General features: G+C 30.6%; 3 protein-coding genes and 2 non-coding genes across 5 annotated transcripts; 2 read left to right on the top strand and 3 right to left on the bottom strand.

Annotated features, from left to right (window-relative positions):
- Positions 1–2,908: 2,908 nt before the first annotated feature.
- DIM1 (putative dimethyladenosine transferase) lies at positions 2,909–3,874 on the top strand (the record flags this gene model as incomplete). The annotated part of the gene is made up of 1 exon (XM_004177970.1): positions 2,909–3,874. The coding sequence occupies one exon, from the start codon at positions 2,909–2,911 to the stop codon at positions 3,872–3,874; it is 966 nt and encodes a 321-aa protein (XP_004178018.1).
- Positions 3,875–6,617: 2,743 nt separating this feature from the next.
- TBLA0A07070 (uncharacterized protein) lies at positions 6,618–8,195 on the bottom strand (the record flags this gene model as incomplete). Its single annotated transcript, XM_004177969.1, has 1 exon — positions 6,618–8,195. The coding sequence occupies one exon, from the start codon at positions 8,193–8,195 to the stop codon at positions 6,618–6,620; it is 1,578 nt and encodes a 525-aa protein (XP_004178017.1).
- A 1,857-nt stretch (positions 8,196–10,052) lies between these two features.
- TBLA0Atrna25G lies at positions 10,053–10,123 on the bottom strand. Its single transcript has one exon. It is a non-coding gene; the product is annotated as a tRNA-Gly (tRNA).
- Positions 10,124–13,294: 3,171 nt separating this feature from the next.
- On the top strand, positions 13,295–15,172 carry DIP5 (dicarboxylic amino acid permease; the record flags this gene model as incomplete). The annotated part of the gene is made up of 1 exon (XM_004177968.1): positions 13,295–15,172. The coding sequence occupies one exon, from the start codon at positions 13,295–13,297 to the stop codon at positions 15,170–15,172; it is 1,878 nt and encodes a 625-aa protein (XP_004178016.1).
- Positions 15,173–17,004: 1,832 nt separating this feature from the next.
- Positions 17,005–17,076, bottom strand: TBLA0Atrna16D. Its single transcript has one exon. It is a non-coding gene; the product is annotated as a tRNA-Asp (tRNA).
- Positions 17,077–17,239: the final 163 nt, after the last annotated feature.

Raw genomic sequence — 17,239 nt, 5'->3', positions numbered from 1 at the left:
AGGTTAGATTGAACTTGCAGCTGTTCTCACAGTAATCGTGGTAGGCTATAAGAAAAATAGCTATAAATACCCCTTCAGCAATGAGGTGCCACTTTATGAAGTTCCTATTAGGTTTCAAAGTGCTAGGATTTCAAGCCTACATAGTCAAGCGCACCCCCTCGAAGGACTCGAATAAACTAATAAGCAATCTAGACTTGTAATTTGTCTAATGATTTCATCTATAGAACTTCAATTAGTGTGACTAAGAACAGATGAAGAAGTAGATATAAAATTGAGACAAAAATGGAAAAAAGTGAATGAGATAAGATAACATACTTTTATTTGGCCTAGAATTAAATATACTGTTTCAATGAATGCATGATAGTAATTCTTTTACAACATTTAGCAAAAACTGTTATCTGTTATCTTTCTACTCCAAGTTCCAGCGTTTATATAGGAAGCAGGGATAAGAAATCAAATTGATATCTATAAACTTAAATTTACTCTTTCGGGAAAATAATCGTTTATTCTAAATTTCAGGGCAACGTAGATTTATTATTTTATAAATTTTTAAAAATTAATTTAACTGACTGTTATTCAGAAATACGCCATTCTTCGCTTAATATTTGAGTGGAATTTTTAAACAATCGGTTTAATTCAATGTATGCAAAAAGGAATAATATTTTTGCAATATTTGCTTCCTGCCTATTATGTTACGATTGTTGAAGAATTACAGGCACACTTTGTTTTGAATGCTTTATTTTGCATGATCTAAGTAGGCATTTTAACCACAATAACATAAATTTACTGACAGTTAGTGATTGTATATTCTATTTCATTTTGTAGTTATTTGGCTCCAACCCATTATTAAGTTCTTCTTTAACAATTTTGGCTTGGATATTATAATTATGGATGTAATCATTAGTTTCTACAGAAACGAATTTTTTAGTAATTTGTTCTTATTCTGCCGTATTTTAACTGCAAGTAATTTTTTAAAATTATTACGAGCTGTAAGGATTAATAAAATTTACCAAATAGGATACATTTTAGATGATGCTGGCAAAAAGTATTACTCCGTAAATTTACAGCATGAGCTTTATTTTCTTTGGGTTATCTTGTTCACACATACTGATACGTGGAATTAATTAGCTTTTAGGTTAGATTCCTATTGTATTTAATATTTTTGAGATTACCTTATTTTTGAGAATATTATTCCAATTCCAAAATTGGGCAAATTCTCGTAGTATGCTCAAGAAATAGAGTTGTTTTAGCATGCACGATTTATTCCGAGTTAGGAAATTTGTCTAATAAAAACTTTGCCCTCTTTTGGATTTTTATCAGATTGCTATTGGTAAATTTTCAAAAAAGGAAAATGCGGGCTTCCAAAATTATATAATGCACATCCTTCATACTGGCTTACATCAAGTGGAAAGATTTAAAATATGAATTATTCTAATTACTAATGCCGTGTTAACTATAAAACATCTTAAGCATTATATTGCAAAATCTTGTTTCATGAAAAATCCACTATATGTTGAGTTTCAGGCAATTTTGTGGGTAGTAAGGAACTTGACCAAAAGAGGTTAATAATTGAGAATGTATATACATCTAAGAAGCTAATATATTTGAACACAAGGGTAAAGTTCTCCCTATGGTATACCATTTTTAGATATAAGTTTCTTGAAAAAAATGAGCTCCAATTATTGTTATATTTGCTATATTATAGCTCTGCACAAAAGATAATAGGTCAGCTCATACTTATTTTGGAAATCTTATCTTCATCTCTAGGACGGTCTCTATTTCTCACGGAGTTTCAGTAGCTAGCGTTACGGTAGACTCTATGACTTTTTCTAAGATCTAATTTGAAACAATTGGGACTAAATGTATGGAATTACTTGTGACGCAAATTATTACGGCAATAACTTTTTATTTTCCTAACTTTTTTTGCTTAATGCTTTTAATTACCCATTAAAATAATTTCAATTTTTTTTTACAATATCTCCAATTTTTTTTAACAAACAGTTCTGTAGGTATTTTAAGAAAATAACTAGCTCTATCATGATGATTTTCAAACAAGTTAGGTTTTAATTAATTAAATGACACATGTTATCTGGTTATACCCGAAAAATACCACTTGATAGATAAAATATTTGGAACTTAGCGTACAGATAACGAAATAGTAATAAAAAATCAGTACCATTTTTCGGATATTAATGGATGATTAGGAAACAATATAGGCGTTGAGGTTACTTCATAATCGTTATTTTTATTCATTCGCTTTTTTCTTCCCCATTTATTCGACTACTGGGTTGGATGAAGGTAATGTTCACTTTCAAGTTCAGAATATCATTCTGTGACGGTAAACAGTGATTATTCTGAAGTGCATTTTAGCGAACTTCGATTAAATAGTATGCAGAACAATAACTGAGAAACAACTATCTAACTATTTTTGTAATCTTAGTGGATTTTATTAGATTTTTCATTACAAAAATTAAAATAGTGATATTTCTATGGGAAACTAATACAGACAGCTATTTTTCTTGGCTATACCATTTATTTTTTTTTATTTTGCTAATTAATTTTTAAAGTATTATATTGTTACCATTACTTGACTGAACACAAATTAGATGAAAGAAATTTAGAACTATAGAGATAAAAAAACCCTATCTCAGTAAATAGCAGATAATAAAGGACATTAAGGATACTTTAGCGAATATGTTCAAAACACTGACATTGCCACAAGATATTTTAATCACATGACTTTCCTTTTTAGAACATACAGAAGACAAAAAAAACTAAGCGAAGTGCGATGAGATGCGATGACTTGAAAAAAAATTGTAATAGATTTTGTACGTAGACTTAAAAAATATTCTTTTCAGTTGATATACAGACAAAGAACCATAATTTCCCATTCAATAAACAACACAAGATGGCCAAGGCTGCAAAAAAAAAATATAATGGGGTAAGCACCTCAAATAAGCAAGTTGATGCTGAAAAGCATATGAATTCAGTATTTAAATTTAATACAGATTTAGGTCAACATATTTTAAAAAATCCCTTAGTTGCTCAAGGGATTGTTGATAAAGCGCAGATTAAACCTTCCGATATTGTATTAGAAGTTGGTCCAGGTACTGGTAACTTGACTGTTCGTATTTTAGAGCAGGCACGTAAAGTTATTGCTGTTGAATTTGATCCTAGAATGGCTGCAGAATTGACAAAGAGAGTACATGGTACGCCTGCTGAAAAGAAGTTAGATATTATATTAGGTGATTTTATGAAAACAGAATTGCCATATTTTGATATTTGTATTTCAAATACCCCTTATCAAATTTCATCTCCATTAGTATTTAAATTGATTAATCAACCGAAACCACCAAGAGTTTCGATTTTAATGTTTCAAAGGGAATTTGCTATGAGACTATTAGCAAGGCCTGGGGATACATTATATTGTAGACTATCAGCAAATGTACAAATGTGGGCAAATGTCACTCATATTATGAAGGTTGGAAGGAATAACTTCAGACCACCACCACAAGTTGAGTCAAGTGTTGTCAGAATTGAAATTAAACAGCCAAGACCTCAAATTGATTTTACAGAATGGGATGGTTTGCTAAGAATTGTTTTTGTTAGAAAAAATCGTACTATTAGTGCTGGTTTTAAATCTAATGCAATTTTAGAAATCTTAGAAAAAAACTACAAAGCATGGCTTTCAATGCAAAATGATATGGAACTTGATATAGATTCCAATGATTCAATGATTCCTATTGTTAAATCCAAGATTGAGCAAGTTTTGAAAGAAACTAATATGAGCGATAAGAGAGCAGGTAAATGTGATCAAAATGATTTTTTAAAATTGTTATACGGATTCCATCAAGTTGGTATTCATTTCTCTTAATCTTTGCATTATATATTTCTATAATTTAGCAAGTATATAAATCTGTATATTACTATTATCAATTACTACATTCTGAGTTATAGTTACGTGATGCTTTTTCCGAAACAGAGAGAGCTTACTATACTTAGAAGTATTGTCTAGGATCTTAAAATCCTCAAACTCCAGAAAATCTCTCTTTAATTTGTTTTCTTGTTAAATATCCTTTAAATTTTAGTGTGTCATTAATTAATAACAAATAATAAACCATGTATAAATTATTATCCATTATATCAGGATATTGCAATGTATTATTCCACTGATATCTTATTATTCCTTGGCAATTGAATTTGAAATATGCTCAGAAGCTGTTTATAGACGTAAGACATTTTTATTTTTTATTCTTTTTCTTTGAAAATATGGTAAATACAAATGTTAGATTGAATATTCGAGCAATTATATTGTATGGTTAGATATTATCTTATCAGCTTTAAAAAATTCTCAAAAATCTAAGGGAAAAACTAAGTGATGTAGAAATAAGATATAAAGTACAAACTTGGAAAAGATTGTATATTTTATGGTATCTGTTTAATAGAGCAACAATTTCTTGTATCTCTAGATTGAATTATAGTTTGAAAAGCGTTTGTAAATAAGATGCTTTATAGCAGCCAAAAAGTAACTGCAGAATATTTGAATGGTTTCTACGGTTAATTGTAGTTATTCGGAGTGCATTTTAAATTAAACCTCATTGCTTATCCTAACTTTGCTTTTAGTCTAGAGTATTTTTTTTCTATTGAAAAAATTCTCCATATTTGAAGTACTGTATTGTTTATATAAAGCTTGTAGTTCTAAAGTTTTAAATTAATTATAATTAATTAATAGCTCTGAAGTATTCTGGCTTTAGGAGTTAATTGTTAAACGAGACTATTCTGAATTTTTAAAAATGCTTTGCTAGCGTACTGAAATTTGTAGATTCGGTTAAGTATGCACTTTAGAAGTATATGACTTGCTCAGTCTGATATGTAAATGAAGATACTATCTCGAGTAATATTTATCGTGTTTATTTTGAGGGTATTGGTGATAAAGAGACATTGGGTTTTTGTGAAAAGTTTTTGTGAATATACTCTAGATAATTTTTATTTTCAACTTAGAATACACAGAAGAATATTATTGGTTGAGATTAGTTCCCTACATTACATGTAATGAATAGCTTTAATATGTTGTTTTGATGTTAGCTATTACGACTATCTTTGATATATTATCTAAACAAGCCATCCTTTAGTTTGGAGGTATTATACCAGTAAAATAATATTATAAATTAAAAGATTTTGGTAATGCTAGAATGTATTGTCGAACATATCAAATAATAAATACTATTTTTTGGAGTGATAAAATAATACACTGGCAATCAAAGATATACATATTTATTTTTATTGACAATAGTTTATATATCTGCATTATGTTTTCGATCGGCAGCAGCAGCTTTTTATCGATTAAAAATATTTGATATTCTACTATACTTTGTAACTTAAGAGTATTTTATCAATATAAATTTCTTTACCGAAGAATACTATTCAGTTTTACTAACTGTTGAGAACATTTTTTCGCCTTTCATTTGCTCTAGTTTATTTATTTTTGATTCATATTGCTACGTGTCATGAGGGAAAAAATATGCTTTATTGAAAAATACAGCATCGATACTTAATAAAACTTATCAATAATCTTAGATAATTTTTTTAGTAAATGTTTATCATAGAAAGTATTGTAAGCTTAAAATAAGTTTAACTATCTTTTGAAGGATATTTTAATAATGAATGGAATACTTCGTCAATAAAATAACGTTATTAAATATTTATCCCTTCAAAATAAAGCGGTATATAATAATATTAATATCCAAAAAAACTACATATAATTTAGATTATAATGATATTATTTTTATTAAAAATTACTGTATGTTCAAATAATATCGTTGGACGTAAAATTGTGAATTTAACAGTAAGTGCGCGCATACAAAAATATTCAATATCTCATTAAAAAAGAGTTTTAAATAATATAAGGGAATCTAAATTAATTTTCCAGTCAAATAATTATTGTAACAATTAAAAAACTATAATTGTTTGGTGTTAAACTATATTTTTTTTACAAATGATTCATTGAACTTAGGAAAAAAAACAGTAATCGGGTTTTAAATATCAAGATAATAAAATACAGATAAAGTTTAAGAGGGAAAAAAATGATGTTATGATAAGTTAATGGTTTATAAGGGTGTTAGAATTGAAGTATTTTTTTAATACAACATAAATCGAATGAAAATCTAATATTTTTTTTTGTTGAATTATTTTATATCTGTAATTAAACCGACAAAATGATAATGCCGTCAACGTCAAGATAGCCTAATAGGCAAATATAATCTGTAGGAATTCTAGTTTAAAGGAAAGGTTATTTCGATTAGTGGATTTGAAGGCACAAGATGGGAGGTGAAAAACAGAAATATTTTACCATGAGCCAACAAGACAACGTGTAGAAGTATAAAAATGTTTATGAATATGAGTTAATAAACTTTATCATTACCTAAGTAACTAGAGTAGGATTCATAATGTTTGAATTTAATAAAATTGTAGATATTATAGTATATAGATAAAAAAAATACACAATTAAGAGCACATAAGTAGCTAAAAAAAAAGCAAAAAAAATAAACAGATATATGTTATGTATGAAATGGAAAATAGAATGCAGGAAAAAGAGGGGGTGGCATGGAAGAAGTAAACTAGTAAAGAATGATATTTAGATCATTGAATTGTGCAAAATATTCGTTTAATTTTGAATCTGAATCTAGATCTAATTCATTTTTCGATAATTTTCTTAGTAATTCAAGTCTTTTAATAAAATTATAAGTTATAAATGAATTATCCTTTATAGTTGATTTCAAAAGATAAAAGAATTTATCAAAAATCAACATATTATTATTGAAAAGAGAAATGATGGAAATGAAATATAATTGAAAAATGCATTTATTTCTAAAATATTTGTTGGAATCTAAGAATTGATAATAAACAGAGTCTAGATTAGTTAAATAATTTGTGGAATCTGATTTATTATCCAGGAAAAAGAAGTTAATGAATAATTTTAAGACTAAATGACGGAATTGATCATACTGAGATTGTTCTAATGCATCTTTTGTAGGATTGTGTGGTAAATTTGGAGTAATTTCCATCAAATTAGCAGATAATTTTAATCCAATTAAATTCAATTGTTTTTTAAACTCAGTTAAATTTAAATTTGAATCTTGAATGGAATGGAAGAAATAATTTGGAAATAATTTAATAAATAATAGATTTAATCCAAATAAATTTTTAATGCGGAATTGAGATTGTAATGTATGAATTTGTGTTATTAAGTTTACTGTGAAATAGTCTAAATGATTAAATAAAGTGTTCTTTTGTTGAATTGTCATTGATGGTAATATATCAATTGAGTTATAATCTTCTGAAAGAAAGAAAAGACTTAATTGAATCTTGAAGATAAAGAATTCTATTAATTGATTCATATTTCTAACAAATTTTGAATCATTAATGGAAAGCTTATGAATCAAAGTAGATAGAATCGTATTTAAGTAATGAATTTTTTTCAGTTTTAGAATGTAAGGTAGTAAGTTTGAATCTATGAGATTCAGAGAGAATCTCAATTGTTTTAAAATTATAATGATGATTAATGTTAATTTTAACGGTGTTTCGGAGCAAGAATCTGACAGTACCAAATTAGAATTGATGAAATTGAATAGATATTTAATAGTAGGTAATCTGACATATCTATCCCACATATTCGATAATTCTAAAAGATTATTTTTCCTATAAATATCTTTTAAACAACTTGCAATAGAATTCTTGATCAAATTATTGATTATAGTCGAGGAATCCCAATTTGTATGTGTCAAATCTTTTAAATTTAAAAGCCAATTTGAAATAGAATTCAAATTGAAATGTTGATTTAAATTGGTCATAGATATAGAATCCTCTAATAACCAAGTAAATTCTACTATTTGCTGATCTAAAGTGGTTGTTGTATTATCAATATTTTTAATAAACGATTTGTTTAAGTTTATTGGATCTAGTTTGATAATTTTGGCTATGAAAGTGGAAGATGAAGAAGATGAAGGTAAACTATTATCAAACATCAAATTTCTCAACTGAACAAAGATTTGATCGTTGGAGGGAAATTCTAAAGCAGTGCGAGGAAGTACATGTCCATTAGAGAAGGAAAGTGTTGTTGTAGTTACAGTAGTATAATTTGGCTTTTCGAAATTCAAAAAATTCAATAATTGTAAATCACTATTAGTGAAAAACATTTTGGATCGATTTCGAGGTGTATCTTCGAGGGTACTGGTTTGATTACCGTGGCAGGTGATAGCGGCAGCAAGGGTGTATGTTTAGTATAATTGTTAATATTGAACTTAATCAATTTCAAATTCTTCCTATAATCACAAACTTTATTTGATTTGATACATTTCAAACAGTTTGGCTTAGTTTCATCACATTTGATGTGATTAAGTTTACAATTCTTGCACCCGTTCTTAGAATACTTAAGATTGTTTCTTCTTGATTTCGTGGTCATCCTTGTATATTTGTTTGTATGTTTGTTTACTTACTTACTTACTTGACGTGACTTTGGTTTGACTAAACTAAACTCAACTAAACAACAAGCATGCACGTGCACAACACAACACAATCCTGCCGCCCTCCACCGTCGTTAACCCACTACCGTTATATATAAAATATACGCCCGTTACAAAGAATAAAGTTAATAGGCGAGCCACTCACCACATACGCGCATGCGCCGCATCACATCTAACTCCTACCAAATCGGGGCAAACTTGAGACGACTGTCCCGGCCGCCCAGCTGCCCAGCTTTCCAAAGATGCCCCACGTCTTTCCTGTGCCCGGCCGGCTTCGGCCGCGTGCCTTGCGTAGGCCGCTTACGTCAGGCCGTAGAACGTCGGCGGCTGCCCGATTGGGCAAGATCTGGAGAGATCTGGGGTGAGATCTGGGCAGATCTACTTGAGATCTATGTGGATCTACTTAAGATATATGTGGATCTACTTGAGATCTAGGTGGGCTCTAGGTGATTACTACAGCCGAGAATATATGTTTTGTGTGGAGTTGATTGAAACTCAGAGGGTTGTTCGATGTGTTTGGATCTAGGGTATAGGAACATCAAAAGTTCAACACATTTGCACATCAACTTAGCAATACGATTTACGATTTGATGTCGATATTTTGAGAACTTCGCAAAAAAATCGTCAAGGCTACTACGCCGGTTCTGGTGAGGCAATGTGCCGTCGCTTTTGTGTCTTTGTGCCTAGCCGTTGCCTAGCCGACGCCACATTTCGCTGCTGGGCGCCCGGTGCTAGCGCACAAAGCATTGTCAACGCTTCGAGTCGTGGCAGATCTAGGCAATCACACACATTGGCCCGACAGTCTCATTCTTGTTGTCTAAACCCGCTTCCGGATATCCTCATGGAGTAATCCGAGTAGTGTCGCAATCCCTAACTGAAATTATCCAAGAATAGTTTGGTGCAAGTGTGCCTATACGCAATTTCGGTTAATCTGAATTATATTCCTAGAAATTATCCAAGTATCGGTGATCATCCAAAACAATAGATAAGACGTAGAATTATTCTATTTTCGGTAAAAGATGCAACATCGTTAAACATCAGTCATTCCATTTTATTTTTAAAAAAAAAAGAGATGTATCATTAAAAATATCAATGACCTTGTGGTATCGCAACTGTATCCTAAAACAAGTGTATAGCGTCAATCTTACTAAAATATGCTATTCCATTATTCTCATTCTTTTACCCCAATATCTATTGATATAGCGATGCAGGATATCTCTAAATAGAGCCACCTCACTGATGTCCGTTTTCCGAGAAATGTGGAAGAATTTGGTAAAGTTTTCAAGATCAATTAAATTGCATAGTCTACACTAGTTATGAACGAATTGTAATATGTTATACACAATTATTCTTTGGCAAAAAAAAAAATAACTAAAAACACTGTGTCTCAAATATAATAGCTCAATTTTAAAAACCGGGAAGGAAAATAAAGTTTTATATGCCTTATTGAGTTAAAAATGTTAATTCTATTAATGGTAATAGAAGGCAAATTAAGATCACGTGATCTATAATTTTCACTCAAAATATTATTGCGCAAGCCCGGAATCGAACCGGGGGCCCAACGATGGCAACGTTGGATTTTACCACTAAACCACTTGCGCACTGAATGATTAGAAATATTTGATTAATTATATTATTTTATAGATGTGCTATCTTCATAGCACGTGCTACATATTGTTTCAAGTTTACTATGAAACGGTATGAAAAATCTGAATATACTGCAAGCCATCGAGTTTCAAGTATGCCATTTACGAGGTTCATAAGTTAACCCTCTTTTTTTACGGTAAAATGTCAGGTAGAAATACAAATGCATTGAATGTTGTAAATTATAATGGCAAGCATAAAAGAATCTAATGTTTTGGAATTGTTAGCAGTAAAACATTATCATCAGCTGTGTGATGTCATCAAGAATCATACTGGATTGACAACCATCTTTTAATAGAATTACATCAGCATCATCATTAAGATTTGAGTAAGCCAGACAGGTCCGTAGCTTGGAGGTAATGCAATTAAAAAATAGTTATTCTAAGCCATGGACTACATCTATATATGTGTGTTTTATACTTTACAAGCAAAACTTTTAACCTAATTTATTATAGAACAAAACACTTGTATATTTTCTGGTAAAAATATTTTACAACTTTTTCTTATAGAATGAATGTGTAAATTATATCATTCAATGATTGGGTTATACTCTTTCTTTAGAGGAAAAAGTAAGCACATCTGTATGAGAATAAAATGTAAAGGGTATTAAAAATCAAATATTTCAATTTAAAACATCTTTTAAATTATGGACACTGTCAATCTATTAAAACGTAAGTATTATAGAAACTACGAAAGATACAAGTACAATATTATTTTTATTCCAACTTTGGTTATTTATTCTATTCAATATATAATATATTCCTCTTGTTCGGACAACAAATTTCCTTCTATCATTTTCACATCCATTTGAACATCAAAATATTTCAATTTCTCTTTGCTGGAATATGATTATATCATTTTCTATTAAGTGGTAAAAGACTTTTATCACGTGACTTATTATTTAAAATGTGTTTTTCTTATAATGTCGAAAAACACTATTTAAGAAATATATTCATTTTAGTTATAGTATTTACTATATATTTCTAAATAAAGTAATCGTCTTTACATCTTAAACACTGTATAACAATGTCTAACTCTCTTGAATCCCAGTACTCTTAATCCGCCCCAATCAAGTTTGACCTAAATACTTTCAGTGCTTAATAAAATAGTTAACACATAAATTGGTACTTCAAGAATTACAGTGTAGATTTAACTTGTTTATTCCAAAACCGTTTAGCCGAAAAAAAATCTACGACAAGTTTATTTACGGTATTGTTGAAATTCCCATTTCTAGGAGCATGCGGCGGAAGCACTATAAAAAAATCGGAGTCTATCCCTCTTCCAAAATTCGGGATTTGAAAATTTTTCATGTTTTAGTAATTTCTTAATACTTTACTTTTGGCCCTAATTAGTAGTAAGGCTAATCATTTTTCATAATGTATAGACGTATATATAAGCATGCCCGTTAATCCGAAAGTATTAATAGTTTGGAATATTAGTACTGTAAATGAACCAAGTTGTTAGGAGAGATTTGCAATATCCTTTGGAACCAAAAAAAAAATTGCAAGTTTTATTAGTAACTATGATCAAGCCAAGTCATATAATCTGGGGTATGTACCTTTAGAATCACTTTATTAGCTTTGTTGTATTGTTTGCCTTATTTATCTATTTCGGGTGGAACATACAAGACACTTTTTTATATAAAAACAAAAATGACGTATAGGACATCGTAAACTATTACCTTGATTTATAAAAATTATATATATATATATCTTCAACGCACAAATGGACCTGTTCGAAAAATTGGATTAGAGCCTAATAGCAATTGGCAAATATGTAAATAATAGTCTTCCTTGCTTCAACTTGTTTTTCTGAAAAATTCTATTTTTGGATAATACTAAGATATTTGTTTTTTTCAGTAAAAAAAACTTTTCCAATGGTCTATAGTAATTATTTTTTCTTTTGACTTCTTTTGCATTCTACTCAGTATTAAACCACTCCAAAAGTGTAAACTTTAACAGCGGAATGTTTACCAAGTAAATTAAATGCCATAGTAACTTCCAAATCTGCGTTCCAATCATGGCAATTTTGAAAGAAACGTAACTGCAAAAAAGGCTCCTTCAAACATCTTTTAAGAAACTCAATAAACAACAGGAGTATTTGACAGTTTATTAGTACTACCCCAATGATAACAGGCCCACAACTACGCCTTTGCAAGCTAAATAACCTATAAGAATTTCACAAGAAATCTTTACTATCTCCACACTTGTTCAAGATGCCTAGAGTTACTTTGGTATCTATGTATCTTAAAATAAAAATAAATAACATATAATGTCTGTGTCTATTGGAGACACCCTTGCCTTAACGTAACTTTTTATAGTATCATGTAGATTTTATTTTCTCAGTAGCTAAAACTACAGATGTCACACGTGTTTACACCCGTGAACCATCACGATACGGAGATGCATCTCCACCGCACCCTCTCTACTAATCCGGTCTTTCACAGGCAAAGAGGGGACCCTGGCTACGTCGTTTGTCTGTGCACGCAGAGTCGTGACCGAGACAGGTCACGCACTGATAACAAAATGGTATGTGCCTAAATAGGAAGTATTCCCCGCTGGTAATGGTTGCCATGTCAACTGAAGAATTCTTTTGGAATTCTGATATGCAGGCGTTTAAGGGCATTATTGTGTGAGAAAATTTCATACACAGAATAACCTTTACACAGCATTCTAGTATATTTTCTCTTATGTGTTTTATACAATTTCCCATCCATCCAGAATTCATTATCTAATGGAATTTTTCAAAATTATTCATTCATCAATTGCCTTTCACTTTACTTATCAATATTCGTGATTGTTACATTATTGGCAAAAAAAAATAGTTTTATCCAATTGATGACCCCTCCTAATTTCTGCCGACGTGTTTACAGATGTCTGGTATATTACGCATTTCAATCCTTATTAGGTAATTTCGAGCGTCAAGCCATTTGAAAGTTTACCCTTAGACTCTTGTTATTACTAGTTATACATCAATATTTATATATGTGTGATTGTGTGTGAATATATATATATATATATATATATAAAGGAGAGTGTTACTAGACCTGTATATAAAATTGCATGATTTTTTTAAGATACATTCTAATCTTGAGATAGATGTAAACAAAACTACATATTCAATCTATTATGGCCGAATCGATTCAATCCACAGATATATCACATACTCGTATCGAGATAGACAACATTGCTGTTCAACAAAAAGGTTTGGACTCTAGCCAGGATGGCGGCATTAAATTCGTAGATCAAACTAATTACAATATATACGGTAATCTAGATAACATGGGTGACTATTCAAAAGATTATTACGAAAAGAGTCAATACCAACAACAAAACTTGGATATTGAAAGTAATATCTCGTCATTATCATCTACAACATCTATTACTTCAACAGGTGGCTCGTCACCCAAACATACCGATGGGTTGAAAAAAAATTTGCAAGCTCGTCATGTTTCTATGATTGCCATTGGTGGTTCTTTGGGTACAGGTCTATTGATTGGTACAGGTACTTCTCTTTCTGCAGCTGGTCCTGCATCCATGTTCATTGCTTATTCATTTGTGGGAATTTTAGTCTTTTTTACAATGGCTGCTATTGGTGAAATGGCGTCCTATATCCCAATGGATGGGTTCACTTCATATGCATCACGTTACGTCGACCCTGCTCTTGGATTTGCTGTCGGTTATTGTTATTTGTTCAAATATTTAATCTTATGTCCAAATCAATTGACTGCAGCTTCCTTAGTTATTCAATATTGGATTGATAGAGATACTGTGAACCCAGGTGTTTGGATCACAATTTTCTTAGTGGTCATTGTTATTATAAATGTTGCTGGTGTTAAGTTTTTTGGTGAATTCGAATTTTGGTTGAGTAGTTTCAAAGTCTTGGTTATGTTGGGTTTGATTCTATTGATGTTCATCTTAATGCTAGGTGGGGGTCCAGATCATGATCGTCTAGGGTTCCGTTACTGGCAACATCCTGGTGCTTTCAAACCTTATTCAGATGCTATTGATGGCTCAGTGGGGAAGTTTGTGGCATTTGTTTCTGTCTTTGTTTATGCATTGTTTGCCTACTTGGGTATTGAATTGACTGGTATTGTTGCTGCGGAAGCTTATAATCCAAGAAAATCTGTTCCAAGAGCTGTTAAACTAACCGTTTGGAGAATCGTCATTTTCTATTTAGTTACAATTTTCTTATTGGGTATGTGCGTTGCTTATAATGATCCTCGTTTATTAGCTGCTAAAGGTGCTGGAACATCCGCTGCTGCCTCCCCATTTGTTGTGGCTATCCAAAATTCAGGAATCCGTGTTTTACCTCATATCTTTAATGCATGTGTTTTAATCTTTGTCTTTTCTGCTTGTAACTCTGATTTATATGTCGGCTCTCGTTCCTTATATTCTTTAGCTGTCGATGGTAAGGCTCCTGCTATCTTTAAGAGAACTACATCTTGGGGTTTACCTCATTACTCTCTAGGTGTATGTGTTTTATTTGCCCTATTGGCTTATATGAATGTATCTTCAGGTTCAGCTCAAGTTTTCAACTATTTTGTTAACGTCGTTTCCATTTTCGGTTTGCTAAGTTGGATCTGTATCTTTATCACATATATTGGTTTCATGAGAGCAGTTAAAGTTCAAGGTGTTGATAGATCAAAATTCGCTTATAGTGCTCCTTTCCAACCTTATGGTACTTATTTCTCTTTAGCTTGGTGTGTTTTTATTGCATTTATCAAAAATTTCACTGTATTTTTAGGTCATTCGTTTGATTACAAAAATTTCATCACTGGTTACATTGGTTTACCTGTTTTTGTTATATTTTATTTCGGTTATAAATTCATTAAAAAGACAAAAATCGTTAAATCTCATGAAGTTGATTTATTTACCGGGAAAGAAGTTTTTGATCAACAAGAAATCGAGGGAAAGATACTTGATCAAGAAAAGCAAATAAGATTAAGGGAAAATAAATTCTCTTTAGAATGGATATATGAAAAATTCTTGGGAAATATCTTTTAATTCATATTTGGAGAACTTTTTTCCTCCAATCATTTTACCTTGTATTTATTACTGATATTCCGAACATTTCATTTTCAAATTCTTTCTCATTTAAAAGCACTATTTTTTTCCATTCATGATTTCAATTCTCTTTATTTGTTTTAATTTTGCATATATTTTTTAATTATTTTTTATTCTTATTTATTTTATACTCAATTATTCTTTAATATTTACATTTACTTTTAAATTTTTCTTTTTTTTAAAAACGTATTTGTAATTGCTAGTCCTTTTTTAGACCAAGTTTATTACATTTTTTGAAGGTATTGATATATTTTCATTAGATAATTTTTATTTTTACGGTACGAATGCATATCGGTTGTAACCGGAGTTGTATATTTTAAAGATTTTTTTTTTAGATTTTATATAAACTTTATTTAAGTTAAAAAATACTTTTTGTAGGTTAATGAATTACAATGAGACTAAACAATTTTATATAAATAATACTAATAGCATAAAAATGAATAATCTTTGATATTACGTTCCATTCTTACGCATTATTTTAGATAATACTGTATTATATTTTAAAGCTTAATGTTATTAAGTGTAGGGATCCTGGAGGGATTACCAAGTCTTCACATGGGCTTGAGGTAATCACGTGACTTGTGGAGCGGCCAGCCACGAGTGGGACGCATTGTAACTAGTAGTTATAGATTTATTAGCTACGTGTCGTTATTAAAAGATGACAAGGGGCTATAGCCTAGGTGTCTACTTACCAAAGTAGTGGAAGAACAGTGGCAAACGTAAGTCCAGGAGTAATGGAGAGAACTGGGAGCTAATCGGTTCGGGATGTATTGGCTGGGCCACCAATGGATAAAAATATATAAGAGGCGACTGTAGGTCGACGAAGGATCTTCTTGATATTCAAGAGGAACAACGAACAATTGATTAACTAGTAAATTAAATAGATCAATAGTTATATACTGGATCAATAAGAAGTTATTGATCATTACATCCTAATAAGTGACACTCCGGGTAACAGTTTACACCCACTGAACCTAATATCCACTGTAGTAAACCCTATATTAAGAAAATTATCATCACATGATATAAAATATCAAGAGCTGTCACATATTTGCAATAATTTCCATTATTAGTATATGGTGCAGTGATTTTTGAAAGTCACGTGACGACTTTCTATTCAGATGAGATGACATCTACAATAATATATAAAAACGATGATAAAAAGTTTTCACTATGGCCAGGATATATAGAGAAAAGAAAGAAACGAAAAGTATTAACAAGAGTGTTCTGGAAATCTGGAGACTAATATTATTATATATTATTTATCTAGATACATTACATACCAATCAAATTATATAGTCCTTTAAGTTAAAGACTTCGTTGTTGTAGTCACTCAGGAATTAGTACAAGTAACTATCGAAGATAGAAGGCGTAATAATTGCTAATAGAGAAGAAGCAAAAAAATATGTAACAATTTTAAGCTTTGCTGCTCCCAGTAGTATATCTTTTTGTCTGCTAGTTTAATACCAACTGTTTATTAAACTATACAACTATATACCTGAGCATGTGTAAGTTAAATATTATTATTATTACGTTCCGATTTGTTAACTATATACTTCCATCTTTTCTATTTCGTCCTTTTTGTTTTCTAGTTCTTACTCTTTGTTCTACTTAACCCTCTAGTTTATTCTTTTAGCTTTAGATTCTCAAATAGAATTTATGTTCATGATTCACTTACTTGTTCATCTACATATTCATTCCGTTATCACGTGATCTTGGTTTATACACGTGGCTAACGTGGCTCACGCTATAGGACAGTGGAAAAAGTAAATCTCCTCGACGGGGAATTGAGCCCCGATCTGGCACGCGACAAGCGCCCATTCTAACCATTAAACTATCGGGGATTGATTTTCCTGCCTTTTTTTCAGACATCTGACTCCTACTAATACAACAGCTCCAAAAAAACAAGTAAATTGGCACATAACTGCTGGAATATGATTATATCATTTTCTATTAAGTGGTAAAAGACTTTTATCACGTGACTTATTGTTTAAAATGTGTTCTTCT

The sequence above is a fragment of the Henningerozyma blattae genome, chromosome 1, assembly GCF_000315915.1.
Source record: "Henningerozyma blattae CBS 6284 chromosome 1, complete genome".
NCBI lineage: Eukaryota > Fungi > Ascomycota > Saccharomycetes > Saccharomycetales > Saccharomycetaceae > Henningerozyma > Henningerozyma blattae.
Note: the sequence above shows the minus strand (reverse complement) of the source record. Positions and strands in the feature narration are given on the sequence as shown.